Genomic DNA, 15,510 nt, shown 5'->3' with positions numbered 1-15,510 from the left:
CTAATCATTGCAAATATTTGAACGGAAATACAACAGAATTGATGAGGAAGTTCACTTCCAGCAACAAACTTCACTTTGACAACTAACCAACACTAAATAAACCCACAGCTCAGCTCAACAACTCAAAATAAACAAATACACACAACCTGACCCAATAAACAACAAAAATAGAAACAATAATAACAACAAATGTCTAAGCCTGTTGACTCCTGCATGTCGGTGTGGCATGCCAGCAGCACCAGGGTGTTGGTCTCAATCATGTCAATGCTGATCAGTAACAATGACAAGCTGAGCTGTGATCATCCAATTGAAATGCTCCATAAGGCCATCATACTGAGCATGGAGCAGCTTATTCCATGTCTTGTGAATGACCAACCAGTTACATACCTCAGCCATGACCACCAACTTGAAATTGTGCCCCTGGTCAATATGGATTTCCTCTGGTACTTCAAACCAGCAGAAAATCTTCTCTATTAGCTACTTTGCTGTCATGTCTGCACTCTGATCTGGGACCGCATACGCTTCAGGCTATTTCATGAAATAATCCATGGCCCTGAGGATGTAATAGTTCCCATCCTCTGTAGTGGGAGGGGGCCCAGGAAGTCTAGTCAGCACTGTTTTTGGCAAATTGCACAACACCAACAATTGCCACTCATGTTTCCCTGGACACACACAATACAGCAGCTCACTGTGCATCTGTAGACTAACCCAACTGGACCAAAGTGCCTTAGCCTTGGGCCCAATGCGGCATCACATCTGCCCAATCTGCTTTGCACCCTACCAGGAGCCACCCGCACGCCCAGGAGAGTTCAGTGTTTTCCTTCTGAGCATAGCGAAACTTCACAGGGCTCACTGTGTCAAAACCAGTGCCATGAGTACCAACGGAAGCAACTGTCTCCACTTTCTCTTCATGACATGCACAGTACCAGCACCTCTTAGCAGTGCATGGGCAGCAGGACAGGGCATCCATGTTTTTGTGCAGGTGCATTGTACAGTGCCAGATGATGAAGTAAAATTCCTGTAGGATCATAATCCACCTTGTGACCTGACCCTCAGGCTCCTGCATGAGCCAGGTGAATGAGGCATGATCAGTTTGCAAAACGAAGGGGTCCCCGTATAAGTAGGGGCTAAAATGGTGCGTCCCCATTACAATGGCTTCCAGCTCTCTTTGCATCATGTTGCACTCTGGCTTACTTTGATGGCAGCTGTTGTAAGCGATAACTTTTTTGTTCTTGTCCTGCACTTGCAAGAGGATGATGTCAATGCCCTTATTGTGGACACAATAAACTCACCACCCACGTTGGGGAATGCCAGCACCAGTGTCCTGCATAGCTGGGTGTATTGGATGGCTTGGTACACCTGCTTCAAGTTCACATGCACGTCATCAAAATTGTGTATATCAACCAATACTTTGTCCAGGTAGGCAATACACCTGTGTCTGCTGTCAGTCAGCAGTCACTCCATCAGCCTCATTAATGCAGCTGGTACATTAATATAAACTGCCATAGTCCAGTGCCCAGTGTGAGCACTGTCTTTTCTCTTGTGTATGGAGTAAGTGCCACCTGCAAATACCCACTTTGAAAGTCAAACAAACTGAACCACACGGAGATGGCGAGCTGATCCAAGGCATCATCAATGGGCAGGAGCAGATATGGGAGCAGAGTCAGGCTTGTTGACAGCGTTGAGCTACCGGTAGTCAACACAAATATGCCAGCTACTATCCTTTATCTAAGCCATGACCACCAGTGCCACCTAGGTGCTACTTGATGGCTCAATGATCCCTGCTGCCGTCATCTCCTTTATTTTCTGCTCCAGGGCTTCTTTCTTTGCCAGCAGAAGCCAGTGAGAATGAAGCTGAATTCATGCAGCATCACCAGTGTTAATGCTGTGCTGCACCAAGTTAACACATACAGACCTCCTCCATAGCAGCAACGATGTCACTGCAACAGTGTAGGAGCTTCTCCATCCACTGGTTATGCTCCTCTGTCAAACGCAAGCTGCTTCGCTGCCACAGCTTACACACCACTTCTAACCTCACACAAACCTCCTCATTGCCACTGCTGTGTGCACCATCGCCATCGACAGAAGAGCTGCTTGTGTGTGCTACCCACAATCTGAGGATCTGTCCTCCAACACTGGCGCTGCATGTTCAGGTCACCTCCCAGACATCCAGTATGTCTCTCTCAGTAAGTGGGCACATGCATGGTCATAGCAGGGATATTGGTGAGCCAAAGTCACTGTGAGTCATTTGTCATTTATGCTGTGCTCTACCCAAAGTCAGCAACCAGAGCCACATATTCTCCTCCGCTACCAGCACAAATACTCCAAGCGGAGTGCTATTTCGCGTAGTGCTTGCGCGATATCCGTTACAGTGAAAAGGTGTATTAAAACTAGCGCTACTGTTTGATCATTAGTTGTAACCTCAATATTGCACTAATATTTCCCATTAAGCCAGCATTACATGAATACATTTGATATTATGTCATAACTAACCTTGGGCCATATTCAGAGTTTTGTTAAGCTGTGAAGCAAGGAGATAATACTGAGATTGCAGTTTCAGAGTTCAGACTTATCTATGGAGTTAAGCGTGACTCAGTTGCAAGCATGAGCAAAATGAAATGACTAAATCGAATAAAAAGTGTTTATTAACATATATTCCAATATTTTATGAAATGTAATTTTCATTTTAATTTAATGCAGGACAACATAGTTCACTTAAAAATTAAGAAACAAAAATGTATTTACTACTCTGGAGAGTTGTTGATGTACATCATGACATTGCACATTTGAAGAAATACTGCAGAATTTTGCCATTGGGCTTTTATGAAAATCAAGCCAATACGTTCCAAGTATAAAAGCTTTTCAGTTTTATTATCATACCTATGAAGTTTGACTTACATGCTGTAAAAAATGATCAAACTTTTATCCTTCATGTTGATTTAATGTTTATTTAATCTAAAGTTCATTTGACTTCAAATAATAAGTTAACAAATAAAAAACGCAAATTGGTCTCCTGTTATCTTAATATTACAAGTACACTGAACTCAAAATTTCAAGATAACCAGGTCTCTTACTTTTTAAGTTGAAAAGCTGCATCATTTGTTACAGAATATGACAGAACTGAGCTGAGGAATAAGAGCAATTCTTCACTGTGAAACAATTATTTAATGTTAATCAATTTTGGTTACTTACTAATTTTTATGTCAGAGCATATGAGCTTTTTTTTAAATTACTTTTTATATCTAAATTAGGTTTTTTCATGTAGTACTCATACAATTCCATCAAACCTTTTTTTTTAATTTATTTATTTATTTATTTATTTTATTTATTTATTTATTTATTTATTTTTAAAAAGCTTAATCCTTCAGACATTGTATTCCCCCTGAGGTTTCACACAATATATAACAAATAAAGGTCACACTTTATTTGGATGGTCCCCTATAAATGCTCTACAGATACTCAAATCATTAACAAACATTTGATGATGTTCAGTTGATTAGAAACAACATTGTGGTTAGGGTTAGGGTAAGGTTAGGAGTAGATGTAGGTTTAGCCTTGAGGTTAGGGTTAGGGTTAGGGTGAGGAGTGGGGATAGATTTAATAAACTCTTTCACACTGAACTTGTAGTTCAGATGCATTTAATAGATATTTAGTTGAATGGTACTTATAAATAGACTGAGCATTTACAAAGCATCTACAGTGGATCCTCCATATAACACTCAACTTAAAGTTCAGTTGCATTCAACAGATATTTTGTTGAATTTTACTTAAAGATATATTGAGCATTTACAAAGCATCTTCAGTGGACCATCCAAATAAAGTGTTACTAATTTTTATTATTCAGTTTCATTTAAAAATGATGAAAGTTTGAAAACATTCATTAGCAGACTTCAGTTGTTAACACAGCATCAAATGTTGTAGAAATGTCAGGTGGGTAGTGGGAGGTTTATTGAAAGTCAGCTTTAGTTTAGACATAAGTACAAAGTCTGTTAGTTTAATGATTTTGAATAACCTTGAACAGAACAGGCAGGTAGGTCAAAAAACATGTAGACTGTTTTCATATCCATAAAGTGCAATAACTGGAACAAATTAAAGAAGAGAAAATGAGATCTAAGATGAAAGGAAAATAGCGAAGGGATGCTACAAACTTAAGTTTAACAAAGTACAATGTGAAATTATTTATATAAAAAGAGTGATGACATCATAATAGGATGCAGATGTAGATTGTGAATTAGAAAAATTAGTGCTGTGTTTACATCATGACGATAGCTGTTCAGTGGCAAACAAGGTATTTCATTGTTTTCAATGGTTTAGTGATGGAAAATTCTGCACCACAATGGCAGTAGCACACATAAGCGAAACATTCCGTCAATTTTAAATTTTCCTCAATTTTGCCACCATCCCTGGTAGTTTAGGCTAGTGTAAGTAAACAATAGACATAACACTGTCACCATGGCAGCGTAGTGATAGGTAAACAATGTTTTACCTCAATGTCAACATGTAAAGGCAGCATAAGGCTGAGATTATTGAAGATGTTAGAAAGTTTATTCACTTTGATATAAAAAAAAGCGTAACAATCTTCAAAAAAAGCTTTTAAAAAATTTTACTGCATGAATTCTGTATTGGTGTACAGTTCATAAAGTTTGCTGAAACTATGTGTATTTACAAAAAACTGGGTGCTGGTGGGGATAATGTCATATCATTTGCAAGCTTTATGATGAGTCAGTACTTTTGAGATAATCTCGGAGGTAAAATGTTTGTATTACTTTTGCTACTGATTTCAGGGTCTCAAAGAGCCTCAGAGCATACTTTACTCAAGGGTTACTTCAGGGTATTTTCACATTATACGATATAATCTATTATCATTTAAGAGTTAGAAAGTAGAATATTTAAGTCCAGAAAGTCCTACATATTGTCGCTGTGGGAATAATACTTTGCATGTCCAAAATGGTAACTTTACAGGAGAAGGAAAAACATTCTTACATCATAATGGAAGTTATGTAGCAAGATTGTATTCCAAGTAATTTTGGGCCAATTCATCATGAAATTTCAACACAATGTGAAGTCTAACTAGTGGTTTAAAACTGTGTAAAATGGAGACAGAAGGCAACATAAAATAGACAACATAGACAACATAAAATACAGTGTAGTTGATGAAGCTGCTGTGTACATATAAACCTAATCATAAATCAGCACACTATATATTCTGTGCTAAACTATTATGTTACATATACAGTTTGTGTGAGAGTCTCAAAAATACTTGGAGGGTACTTTACCCATAATGTGTTTCTTGGTATTCTGCTCTGGCCTAAACATGATTATGAAACACTTGGGGGTAAAAATACAAATAATCAAACCAAAGCTTGAGGCCAGAATAGCAAATATCTCTACAGCTACAGTGAACTTTCCAGGAGAGCTGACATAAGCTGGGATAAAGGTAACCCACACTGCACAGAATATGAGCATGCTGAATGTGATGAACTTGGCTTCATTAAAGTTATCAGGCAGCTTCCGAGCTAGAAAAGCCAAAATAAAACATAAAAGAGCAAGAAATCCTATATAACCCAGCACAGCCCAGAAACCTATAGCTGAACCTAATCCACACTCCAGTACTATCCTTTCCTTATATTGCTTTACATTTTTCAGTGGAGAAGGAGGAGATATTGTCAACCATAGAACACAAATAAGGACCTGTTTGAGAGTGAAGGTGAGAACACTGAGTCTCTGCTGTGGAGGCCCAAACCATTTCATAGCATTACTGCCTGGAAGTGTAGCTCTGAAGGCCATTAACACCACTATTGTTTTCCCCAGAACACAGGAGATGCAGAGGACGAAGGTGATCCCAAACACTGTGTGACGCAGCATACAGGACCACTCAGAGGGCTGACCAATGAAAGTAAGTGAACAGAGGAAACACAGAGTCAGTGAGAAGAGCAGCAGGAAGCTCAGCTCTGAGTTGTTGGCTCGGACGATTGGAGACGTTCTGTGTTTGTAGAAGACAGCAGTGACACATACAGTTATGAAGGCCCCAGTGATGGAGAATGCTGTCAGGATGAGGCTCAGAGTGTCGTCCCAGGACAGGAACTCCACAGGCTTGGGGAGGCAGCTGTCTCGCTGGGTGTTGGGCCAGAACTCAGGAGGGCAGGGCACACAGTTCAAAGAGTCTACAAAAATAGCAGAGCATATTCAGAACCATATATTAGTCAGAACCATAGGGAAAAGAAAAAAAAAATCAGTCTACTGTATTTTGATACACAACCTGTCTTGTTGCTGATCTCTCCTTCTGCACATGGTATACAGTCATAGCAGCAGACTGGCTTTCCTTTCTGCACAGCCTTCCTGGTTCCTGGAGGACAGCTCTCGCTGCACACAGATCGTGGCACCTGAAAGACATTAGAAACATGCAAATCATTCATTGTTCTTTAAAAGTACTTTGCACAGAAAAAAAAAAAAATATATATCTTTTTTTCATTTGTTCAGGTTTTGTTGCTTGTTGCAGGATATCATTAAGTAAACAACAATGTTACATTTTTACAGTTTACCAGTCCAAAATGTTTTAAAACTCTAAAGATAAACAACTGGCTGAGGCATCTATTTATACTGGGTATAAGCACACAAAAGCTATGAAACTTTCTGTGATACTGACTGATTGTAGTCTATTGTCACATAAGGAGCAGTCCAGAGTTCTTTGATGTCAGTTTACATGTAGTGCTGCCTTTAGCCAAGTGTTTACACCAAAACATAGTTTTTTCATTTTTTTTCATTTATTTTCATTATATTTTTGTAAACTTTCAATATGGCAGGATTGTGAAAGATTTTGCATTATACTATACCTCTCTCTCCCCCTCCATCCAGCTGATAGCTCTGCTCATACTGAACTCCTGACCTCTTGGTCTGGATGAGTCATAGTGTCCCACAGTCACAAAACCCAAACCACCATCTTTCTTAAACTGCCAGTTTATGAGCTCGTAGACGGCCACAGGATCTCCACTGGAATCAAACGAGACCTGATCCCCATTATTTGTAGTGAAGTTCACTCTCTTGAGCTGGTCGAGTATCTGCAGTGGAACACAAAATTTGAAACATTATTAACAGAAATGCAATTTTGAACTGTGAACTTCTATCTGTTGTTTTAATAAAATTCTAAAAATACAACACACAGAAAAAAAAGATATGGTTAACAAGTAAATATACAAAATATTACACAATGACACAATGATTCCTTCATTGTGAATGATTATATGGGCCATTCCAACATTGTGATGGTAAATAGAGTCTCACAACTTTGAAATTTTTGAAACCATGAAAATGAGCTCAAAATAAAAATAAACCACAGAAAAGTGAAGTATTTTTTCTTTGTTTTATTATGAAATTATAAAATTGTTATAAAAAGATATAGGTATAAATAGATAGTTTTGGCTTGCAAGATGGTGAATTGTTATGTTAATGAGATGCCATAATTTAGATGTTTGTTTTTCAGTTTTAATTGTTAAACTTCAATAAATTATTCTGTTATTATTTATCCTATTTTGAAAAATATTGTTCATATGTTAAACTATTATGAATAATAAATCTTGTCCTAATATATATATATATATATATATATATATATATATATATATTTATAATTATTTATTTTTTTTTCAGTTTTGAAAGAGAAGCTTATTATGCTATTAGGGGGAAACAGGAAGGTCGTTTTAAATGAATTAAAGTAGGGATTTCATTTCTAGGAAGAAAAACTACGTCTGAGAAGACTTACGTTATTGAAATCTATTTTTATATTTCTAAGAAAAATGACTAAAACTCCGACACCTTCATGTGTCGCAACAATACTGTGTCATTGGTGTTACTCATGAAACATTTAATGATTTCAAATTTGAAATAAAATAACAACGCGTCGCCTTTGCCTCCACGATGGTAGAATGGCCATTACAGCTGACATCACTTGAATGCATTAATATATTCAAGTGTTAAAATACAATTATGCCCAATTACGGGGAAAGCAAAGGCGTTGTTTTTAATTGTAGCATCTTTATACCTGCCATGGTGTGAATTTAGCGCTCTTGTCACACTGCGAGTCGTTACAGATAACACCGTGGATGGCATGCGCTATGGCATACGTAGCTTTGTACACCAAATTAGTGATACGCAGCTGCGACGTGTCTGTATATGGGTTCTGCAGCGCGCGAATATCCTCACTGCCATCACATTCCCGCGCGCCCCCTGAGGAGCCTTTTAGACTACAGCTGAACGAGCTCTCCCAAAATTCCGTTAGCAGAGGTGATTTCAGTGCTTGTTCTGGAGAGAGATCCAGAAGAAACTCACGAAGACCTGGAATCACTGAGCGGGGGATGCCGAATCCTATCGCCCCAGCGCACATGTTAAAGCGCAGAAACTCTGGTTCTATGATCCACGCTTCGCTGCCGATCCACTGAAGGGGAGGCGGCGGCTGTCTCGCCAGTTCCTCCAACAGAAACCTCATGTCGCCTGTATTAAGAAACGCTACTATTACCCGGGCTGTTGATCTGCGGATGACGTTTGCCACTCTCTCCAGTTTACTGCGCGGTTCTGTTCTGTAGTAGGACTCGGAGTACTCCACACAGATGCCCTCCTCCTGCGCAGCCTTTAGAAACGACGCCATTCCATAGTTTCCATAGTCTGTATCGCTGCGCACTGCCCCAATCCATGTCCATCCGAAATGCTTCACCATTTTTGCTAGTGCGGCCGCTTGGTGATGGTCACTTGGTATGGTCCTGAGAAAGGCAGGATACTGACGCTTATCGCTCAGACATGCGCAGGTTGCGTAGTGACTCACCTGTTATTCAGATATACAGAAAACCGCGTGATTTGAGAATCACGATTATAGTCTGGTGTTTATTTATGGAAAATTATATGATTCTTCCGTAATTACGAATTAAACTGGCACAATTTGGTGCAGCCTAATGTCACCTGTGGAATTCCAAAAAGACCCAGCATTCTAGTCATGCTAATTGAAGAGGTAGAAGGAGAATCTCCCACGAGAGCAGGAACAGCGGCGGCTGCAGATTTTGAACAGGATTCATTATCACTGAAAAATGGTTCCATGCCGTTTGCAAACTGAAAAGCAACTTTAATTGACATCGGTACGGCAGTGCACGAGTCGTGTATCTGGTATCCTAACGTGATTCCCGGCAGGAGATCTGTTCTGTTGTTGATCTCGTGGATAGTGAACTCCATGGCACGAGCGAAGTGCAGCTCCCTAAAATTCATACTGTCCAGAAACACATTAAACATATTAAAAAACACTTACAGCACAAAACCGCAAAACGGTGATCATTTGATAATTATTATTTCTCTCCAACTGTTCACACTCACGGACAGACCTCCCAGAGCACTGTGGCTGTAGTGGCTGTCTGGTGTAGGTTTTTTGCTCTGATCTCGTCGTGAAATGAATGGAAAAAATGCCTCCGATTATAAAATCTCCATTCATTGACAGAACAGGCATCTGAGGCTCAATCCACAGCCTGCATTTGTCCAGGTCAGCTTTACAAGCTGCTGGACTGAGCCCAGTTATCCACAGTATTGACACAAATGTCGTCAGTCTTGAAGTGAGCTGCATGGTATGTTCTTTACTTCCCAGCCCACTATACTGACTGCATTTAAATAGCCAGCTTCTTATGATGCCATGTAAGTGTGAGTTCATATTCCGGAGGCGTGGTTATGTCTTGAATAGTAATTGCAAATGATGCAATAACTTTTATTTTTGTGTGTCTCCACTGTATTGAAGGTTGTCACTAAAACTCAATTCAAATGTTTGCAGGCCTCATCATCTCCTGGAAATATGCACTCAGCGATGTTTACCGTCAATAGGTATGTCTCAGTTATCCACAATTTAGACACTGAATTTTAGCACTTTTTTTTTCTTTTTGCTGATATCCAGCACCACTGGAACAGCATTTCATACTAAAGTTTGTTTATGTCTATTGTAAAACCATGAAATGACATCTGAGACCAATACAACATATTTAAATAAACGTGACATAATGTGAAATTTGAATGTAAAATAAATGTGACAAAAATCATTTGATGTTTTAAAATTTGAGTCAAGTGTGTAATGAGGAAATAATACTATTTCACTGAGCAGTAGAAGAATCATAGAAGGCCATATTTCTTTTTATGGAATGCTCTTTTTATTGAACAAGGCCAAATATGCCACTGAAGTGCTATGGGAATAATGAGGATGGTCACTTCTAGCAGTGTAATTTCATTTAGACACTTAACCCACTTCAACTAAACTCACAGCCCAGCATAATAACACAGAATAAATACATTTACAGCCAGGATTGGGGAGGGGCAACATGCATCACAGCTTTGCATACCACACCAACACAGAACAAGTGGCAGCCACTACATAGAGCAGAGCTTAGGGCAGGGTCTCTGTCACCTGGCTGTATAGCCACACCTGCACCCCAGAGAAAGGGGCTTTCTCTGGCAGTGTGAGTTGTATGCTCGCTTTTGGTGAGCACTGGCCACATCCTAGCATTCTCTGGTGAGCTGATGCATGGCTTGGAGTTGGTGACGGAGCACCTCAGTACACCCCTCCCCTAGGTGTGCTGTTTTCCTCTGACTCTGGCAGGTGAAAAAAAAAATGGTTCTGTGAGACACTGGGTGGAGGTGGTTGACTCCTGCGTGGTGGAGTGACAGGCCAGCAGGACCAGTGGTAGATTACATGGGCAGCAGAACAGGGAATCAGCATTACCCAGCATGGTACTCACCCTGAGTAATGACAGTACCACTGTCTTGCATAGCTGGGTGCAAGGCAAAGACTTGTTCCATGTCCTGTTCCAGGTCCAACACCTGTTCTGGCTTACCGTTAAGAGTGCTGTGTCCCATTGGAATGCGGCACTCTTATCAGTGAGCCAGTGCAATGTGAGCTGGGTGTGGCCATATCTGTGAACCCATGCGTGAAGTACTGGTAATACGAAGACAGAATGAGGAAGCTTCACAACTCTCTGACACTCTGTGGCATGGGCCACTGCCACACCTTTACCATAAATTGCCATAGCCCAGTTCCCAGTGTGAATGCCATCTTTTCTCTGGTGTCCTGAGTGAGTGCCACCTGCCAATATGCACTCTGATGGTCGAACAAGCTGAACCATGCTGAGCTGGTGAGCTGCTGATTCGCAGGAGAGGATTAAAAATACATGTTGTTTATTCAAGATTTTTATTCTGACAACATTCTAATTGCCAACTTAAAAAGTCAACAGTTGCTCCCGAGTGGCGCAACCGTCTAAGCGTTGGCCCTGTCATCAGGAGATCGCGAGTTCGATCCCTGGTGATGCTACAGCCATCCGTAGCCGGGAGTCCGAGAGAGCACAATTGGCCTCGCTCTCTCTGGGTGGGTAGGATGGCCCCTCCCTCTCCCCCCATCACTCAACGCGATGCTAGTCAGCGCAGGCGTCTGTTAGCTGACGTAACAGATCTGGCGGTTGGCGCTTTCCTCCGAGCGCGTTCAGCTGTCCAGTGACGTTGCGTGAGCGGCAGTACGAACAGAGGCGGTGGTTGGTTTCACAGGTCTCGGAGGAAGCCTGTGTTAGCCTTCACTCTCCTAGCGTTGATAGCATCGTGTGACTGGGGGAGTCCTAACTAGCGGGTGGAATTGGAAACGACAAAATTGTGGAGATAATTGGGTAAAAATCAGTCAACAGTTACTTGTAAACCATATCAGGTTTCATAGCCTGAAGTTTCCACAGATATGGATAACCAAGATTTCATTTGCATGTGAGGTACACAACACAATGTTGCAGAAGGATGTCCAATGTGCAGTGTTTGGTACAAGGAACTGTGAACCTCAAACATGCAAAAAGAAGGTAGTAAAACAGACCAATTCCAAAAATCTGGAATTCCAAAATTTATGACCCCAACATTTACACGCAACAACAACACAACAACAGGAAAGAAAATGCGCAGAAATGTAATGTTACTGTTCCAGGGGTGTGTTTCTGTAACTGTATTAGCAACGAATATAAATGAAGTTACCCGTATTACATTTTAACACATCCGTGCAGTGAAAACTCCCACATACACACTAGTTAAAGCACCAACACTAGGGGTCAGTGAGCACACTTTCCCAGAGCGGTGGGCAGCCCCATCCACGGTGCCCGGTGAGCAGTTGGGGGCTAGGTGTCTTGCTCAAAGGCACTTCAATCACATACTGGTGGCTCAGGGGATTGAACTGGCAACCTTCCGGAAGTTTGAATTGAATGACATAAACGCACTGTGAAGTTTGGGCATTTTGTTAACTACAGAAGTCCAGAAAGGCCATAAGGTAGGTATAATTTTCTGGGTTGTCTCTTAAGATAACAAGTAAATTGTCTTGTTATCCCGAGATAACAAAAGTTGTTATCCTGAGATAGCGAGTTAATTATCTTGTGAAAGTTGTTATCTTGAAATAATGAGTTAGTTATCTTGTTATTTCGAGATAACAAAATTTGTTGTGAGATAATGAGTTATATATTGTTATGTTGAGATAACAAAGTTGTCTTAAAATAATAAGTTAGTTATCTTGTTATCTTAAAATAACAAACTTGTTATCTTGCAATAACAAATTAATTATCTTGTGATCTCGAGATTTTGAGATGACAAGATAATTTACTCGTAATCTCAAGATAACAATCCAGAAAATTATAGCAACAGCTCATGGCCTCTCTGGATTTCTGTAGTTCCCAATCTTGCTATCAAATTAATAGAGTCTCTATTGCTTCTTTGAGTTTGACGACAGTGTTTTTATAACAAGCTGTTTTGTGTCTATATGTGTTGTATTTATGTATTTATGGAAGTAGTGGCTTTTCATTGGACGAATGTAGTTTTTGTTTGCACGGCTAATTGGGAACAATGGTGAGCTTTATTTACAGACTCCAATAGCTCGCCTGGTAAAGTGAGGTCTGAACAACTCTAGAAAAGTAAGTTCAGTTCGCGCGAAGCAAATTGACCAAACTGCTAGTGCAAACTATGTGGTTTTTGTGAAAGGTTTTATACATTATATATATATATATATATATATATATAGGGGGGCCTACAGAAAGGAGGTCAGCTTCCTGACACACTGGTGCCAGGATAACAACCTCTCTCTCAACGTCGACAAGACCAAGAAGCTCATAGTGGACTTCAGGAAGCAAGAGAAAGAGCACACCCCCATCACCATCAACAGAGCGACTGTAGAGAGGGTCAGCAGCTTCCTCTTCCACCTTAGGTTTGGCATGAACCCCCCACATCCTCAGAACATTTTACACATGTACTGCATTTTAACAGGCTCCATCACCACCTGGTACGAGAACTGCACTGCCATCGAGCGGAAAGCTCTGCAGAGGGTGGTGCAGACAGCCCAGCACGTCACCGGGGTCCAGCTCCCAAACCTGAATTTATACACCAGACGCTGTCTGAGGAAGACCAGGAGGATTCTAAAGGACTCCACCCACCCAAGCCACTGTCTGTTCTCACAGCTGCCAAGCAGGAGGAGGTATAGAAGCATAAAGTCCAGAACCAGCCGGTTCCAAGACTTCCTCCCCCGGGCCATCAGGCTGCTGAACAGCCAGTGGTGCTGGTGTATCGGTCTATAGGCCTGTCACTGCACCTCTGAGTCATCTTCATGATGATCTCCATGGACAATCTAGACCTCATCCACACCTCAACAAACTTACTCTGATCTTACCGCACTTTCAATCTAGTAAATCTGTACTTACAGATATAGATGTACATATTGTACATCTTGTATCCATATCTTGTATAATCTGGAAGATTTCCATATCAATATTCTATCCCCTGTGTACCCTGCATCTCATTTATTATCTACCTCAGATTCACTAACTGCACATATGAAAATGTGTACAACAGTACATATCATAGTTTCATTCAATTAGTTTTATTTCATAACTTATTACTGTACAACTGTACATTGGAAATATATATATATATATATATATATATATATATATATATATATATATATATATATATATGTTTCCAATGTACAGTTGTACAGTAATAAGTTATGAAATAACACTAATTGAATGAAATAAAACTATGACATATGTATATATATTTAGCATAAAAGAGAAAAAAGACCCTGACTAACTCCAATTATGGTAGTAACAGCTTTCATTTTCCCCTGAAATACTACATGTAAAATAACATAGGCTGTGTTCATTTATCAAATATAGCTTGAAATGTGATTTAAATTATTTGAATCTTTTTTTTAAATTACAATGTCTCACATGACCTAATCTGATGCAACGTTTGCGAAAATATGAACAATATACTGTATATTTGCCTAATATAGTTTAATACATTTTTTGGAACTTGCAGTGTATATTGTGATGTGGTTACTGTGAAAAGACGTACAAAATGACAAAAAGATGTGTTGTTCAGTTAGTCTTCATTATGTACATATATCAGAAGAGTCAATATAGTAATCTTAAAAGAACAGATGAATAATTATGAAAAATATAAAAAGAGTGCAGCAGAGATTATGAACCCAAGTACACTATATTGCCAAAAGTATTTGCTCGTCTACCTTCACACACATATGAACTTGAGTGACATCCCATTCTTAATCCATAGGGTTTAATATGATGTTGGCCCACCCTTTGCAGCTATAACAGCTTCAACTCTTCAGGGAAGGCTTTCCACAAGGTTAGTTTGTTTATGGGAATTTTTGACCATTCTTCCAGAAGCGCATTTGTGAGGTCAGACACTGATGTTGGACGACAAGGCCTGGCTCGCAGTCTCTGCTCTAATTTGTCCCAAAGGTGTTCTATCAGGCTGAGGTCAGAACTCAGTGAGGCCAGCCAGGTTCTTCCACACCAAACTCGCTCATCCATGTCTTTATGGACCTTGCATTGTGCACTGGTGCGCAGTCAGGTTGGAACAGGAAGGGGACATCCCCAAACTGTTCCCACAAAGTTGGGAGCATGATATTGTCCAAAATCTCTTGGTCTGCTGAAGCATTAAGAGTTCCTTTCACTGGAACTAAGAGGCCGAGCCCAACTCCTGAAAAACAACCCCACACCATAATCCCCCCTCCACCAAACTTTACACTTGGCACAATGCAGTCAGACAAGTACCGTTCTCCTGGCAACCACCAAACCCAGACTCGTCCATCCGATTGCCAGACGGAGAAGCGTGATTCGTCACTCCAGAGAACACGTCTCCACTGCTCTAAAGTCCAGTGGCAGCACTTTACACCACTGCATTCGACGTTTTGCATTGCGCTTGGTGATGTAAGTCTTGGATGCAGCTGCTCGGCCATGGAAACCCATTCCATGAAGCTCTCTACGCACTGTTCTCGAGTTATTCTGAAGGCCACATGAAGTTTGGAGGTCTGTAGCGATTGACTCTACAGAAAGTTGGCGACATCTGTGCACTATGCACCTCAGCATCTGCTGACCCCGCTCTGTCATTTTACGTGGCCTATCACTTCGTGGCTGAGTTGCTGTCATTCCCAATCACTTCCACTTTGTTATAATACCACTG

The 15,510-nt window shown here is 40.5% G+C and overlaps 1 protein-coding gene across 1 annotated transcript; it reads right to left on the bottom strand.

The window, feature by feature from the left end:
- Positions 1 to 5,250: 5,250 nt before the first annotated feature.
- LOC118818529 (extracellular calcium-sensing receptor-like) lies at positions 5,251 to 10,872 on the bottom strand. The gene is made up of 7 exons (XM_036585777.1): positions 10,739 to 10,872; positions 9,363 to 9,539; positions 8,950 to 9,250; positions 8,039 to 8,815; positions 6,834 to 7,058; positions 6,260 to 6,383; positions 5,251 to 6,164 (listed from the first exon to the last, which is right to left on the bottom strand). Exons 1-7 carry the CDS (start codon positions 10,870 to 10,872, stop codon positions 5,251 to 5,253), a joined length of 2,652 nt encoding a protein of 883 aa, XP_036441670.1.
- Between the last annotated feature and the right edge of the window lie 4,638 nt (positions 10,873 to 15,510).

The sequence above is a fragment of the Colossoma macropomum genome, unplaced genomic scaffold (genome assembly GCF_904425465.1).
Source record: "Colossoma macropomum unplaced genomic scaffold, Colossoma_macropomum, whole genome shotgun sequence".
Classification (NCBI taxonomy): domain Eukaryota; kingdom Metazoa; phylum Chordata; class Actinopteri; order Characiformes; family Serrasalmidae; genus Colossoma; species Colossoma macropomum.
The sequence above is the reverse complement of the archived record's forward strand: the minus strand, read 5'-3'. Positions and strand labels throughout refer to the sequence as shown.

Excerpts from the sequence above, each read along its gene's own strand:
- LOC118818529 (XM_036585777.1), bottom strand. The coding sequence starts at position 10,872 with ATGGGACACAGCACTCTTAACGGTAAGCCAGAACAGGTGTTGGACCTG. Across the intron at positions 9,540-10,738 it reads CAGGGTGAGTACCATGCTGG|TCCAGCAGCTTGTAAAGCTG; the intron begins GTAATGCTGATT and ends AACTGGGCTCAG. Across the intron at positions 6,384-6,833 it reads GGATGGAGGGGGAGAGAGAG|GTGCCACGATCTGTGTGCAG; the intron begins GTATAGTATAAT and ends AATGTCTTTCAG.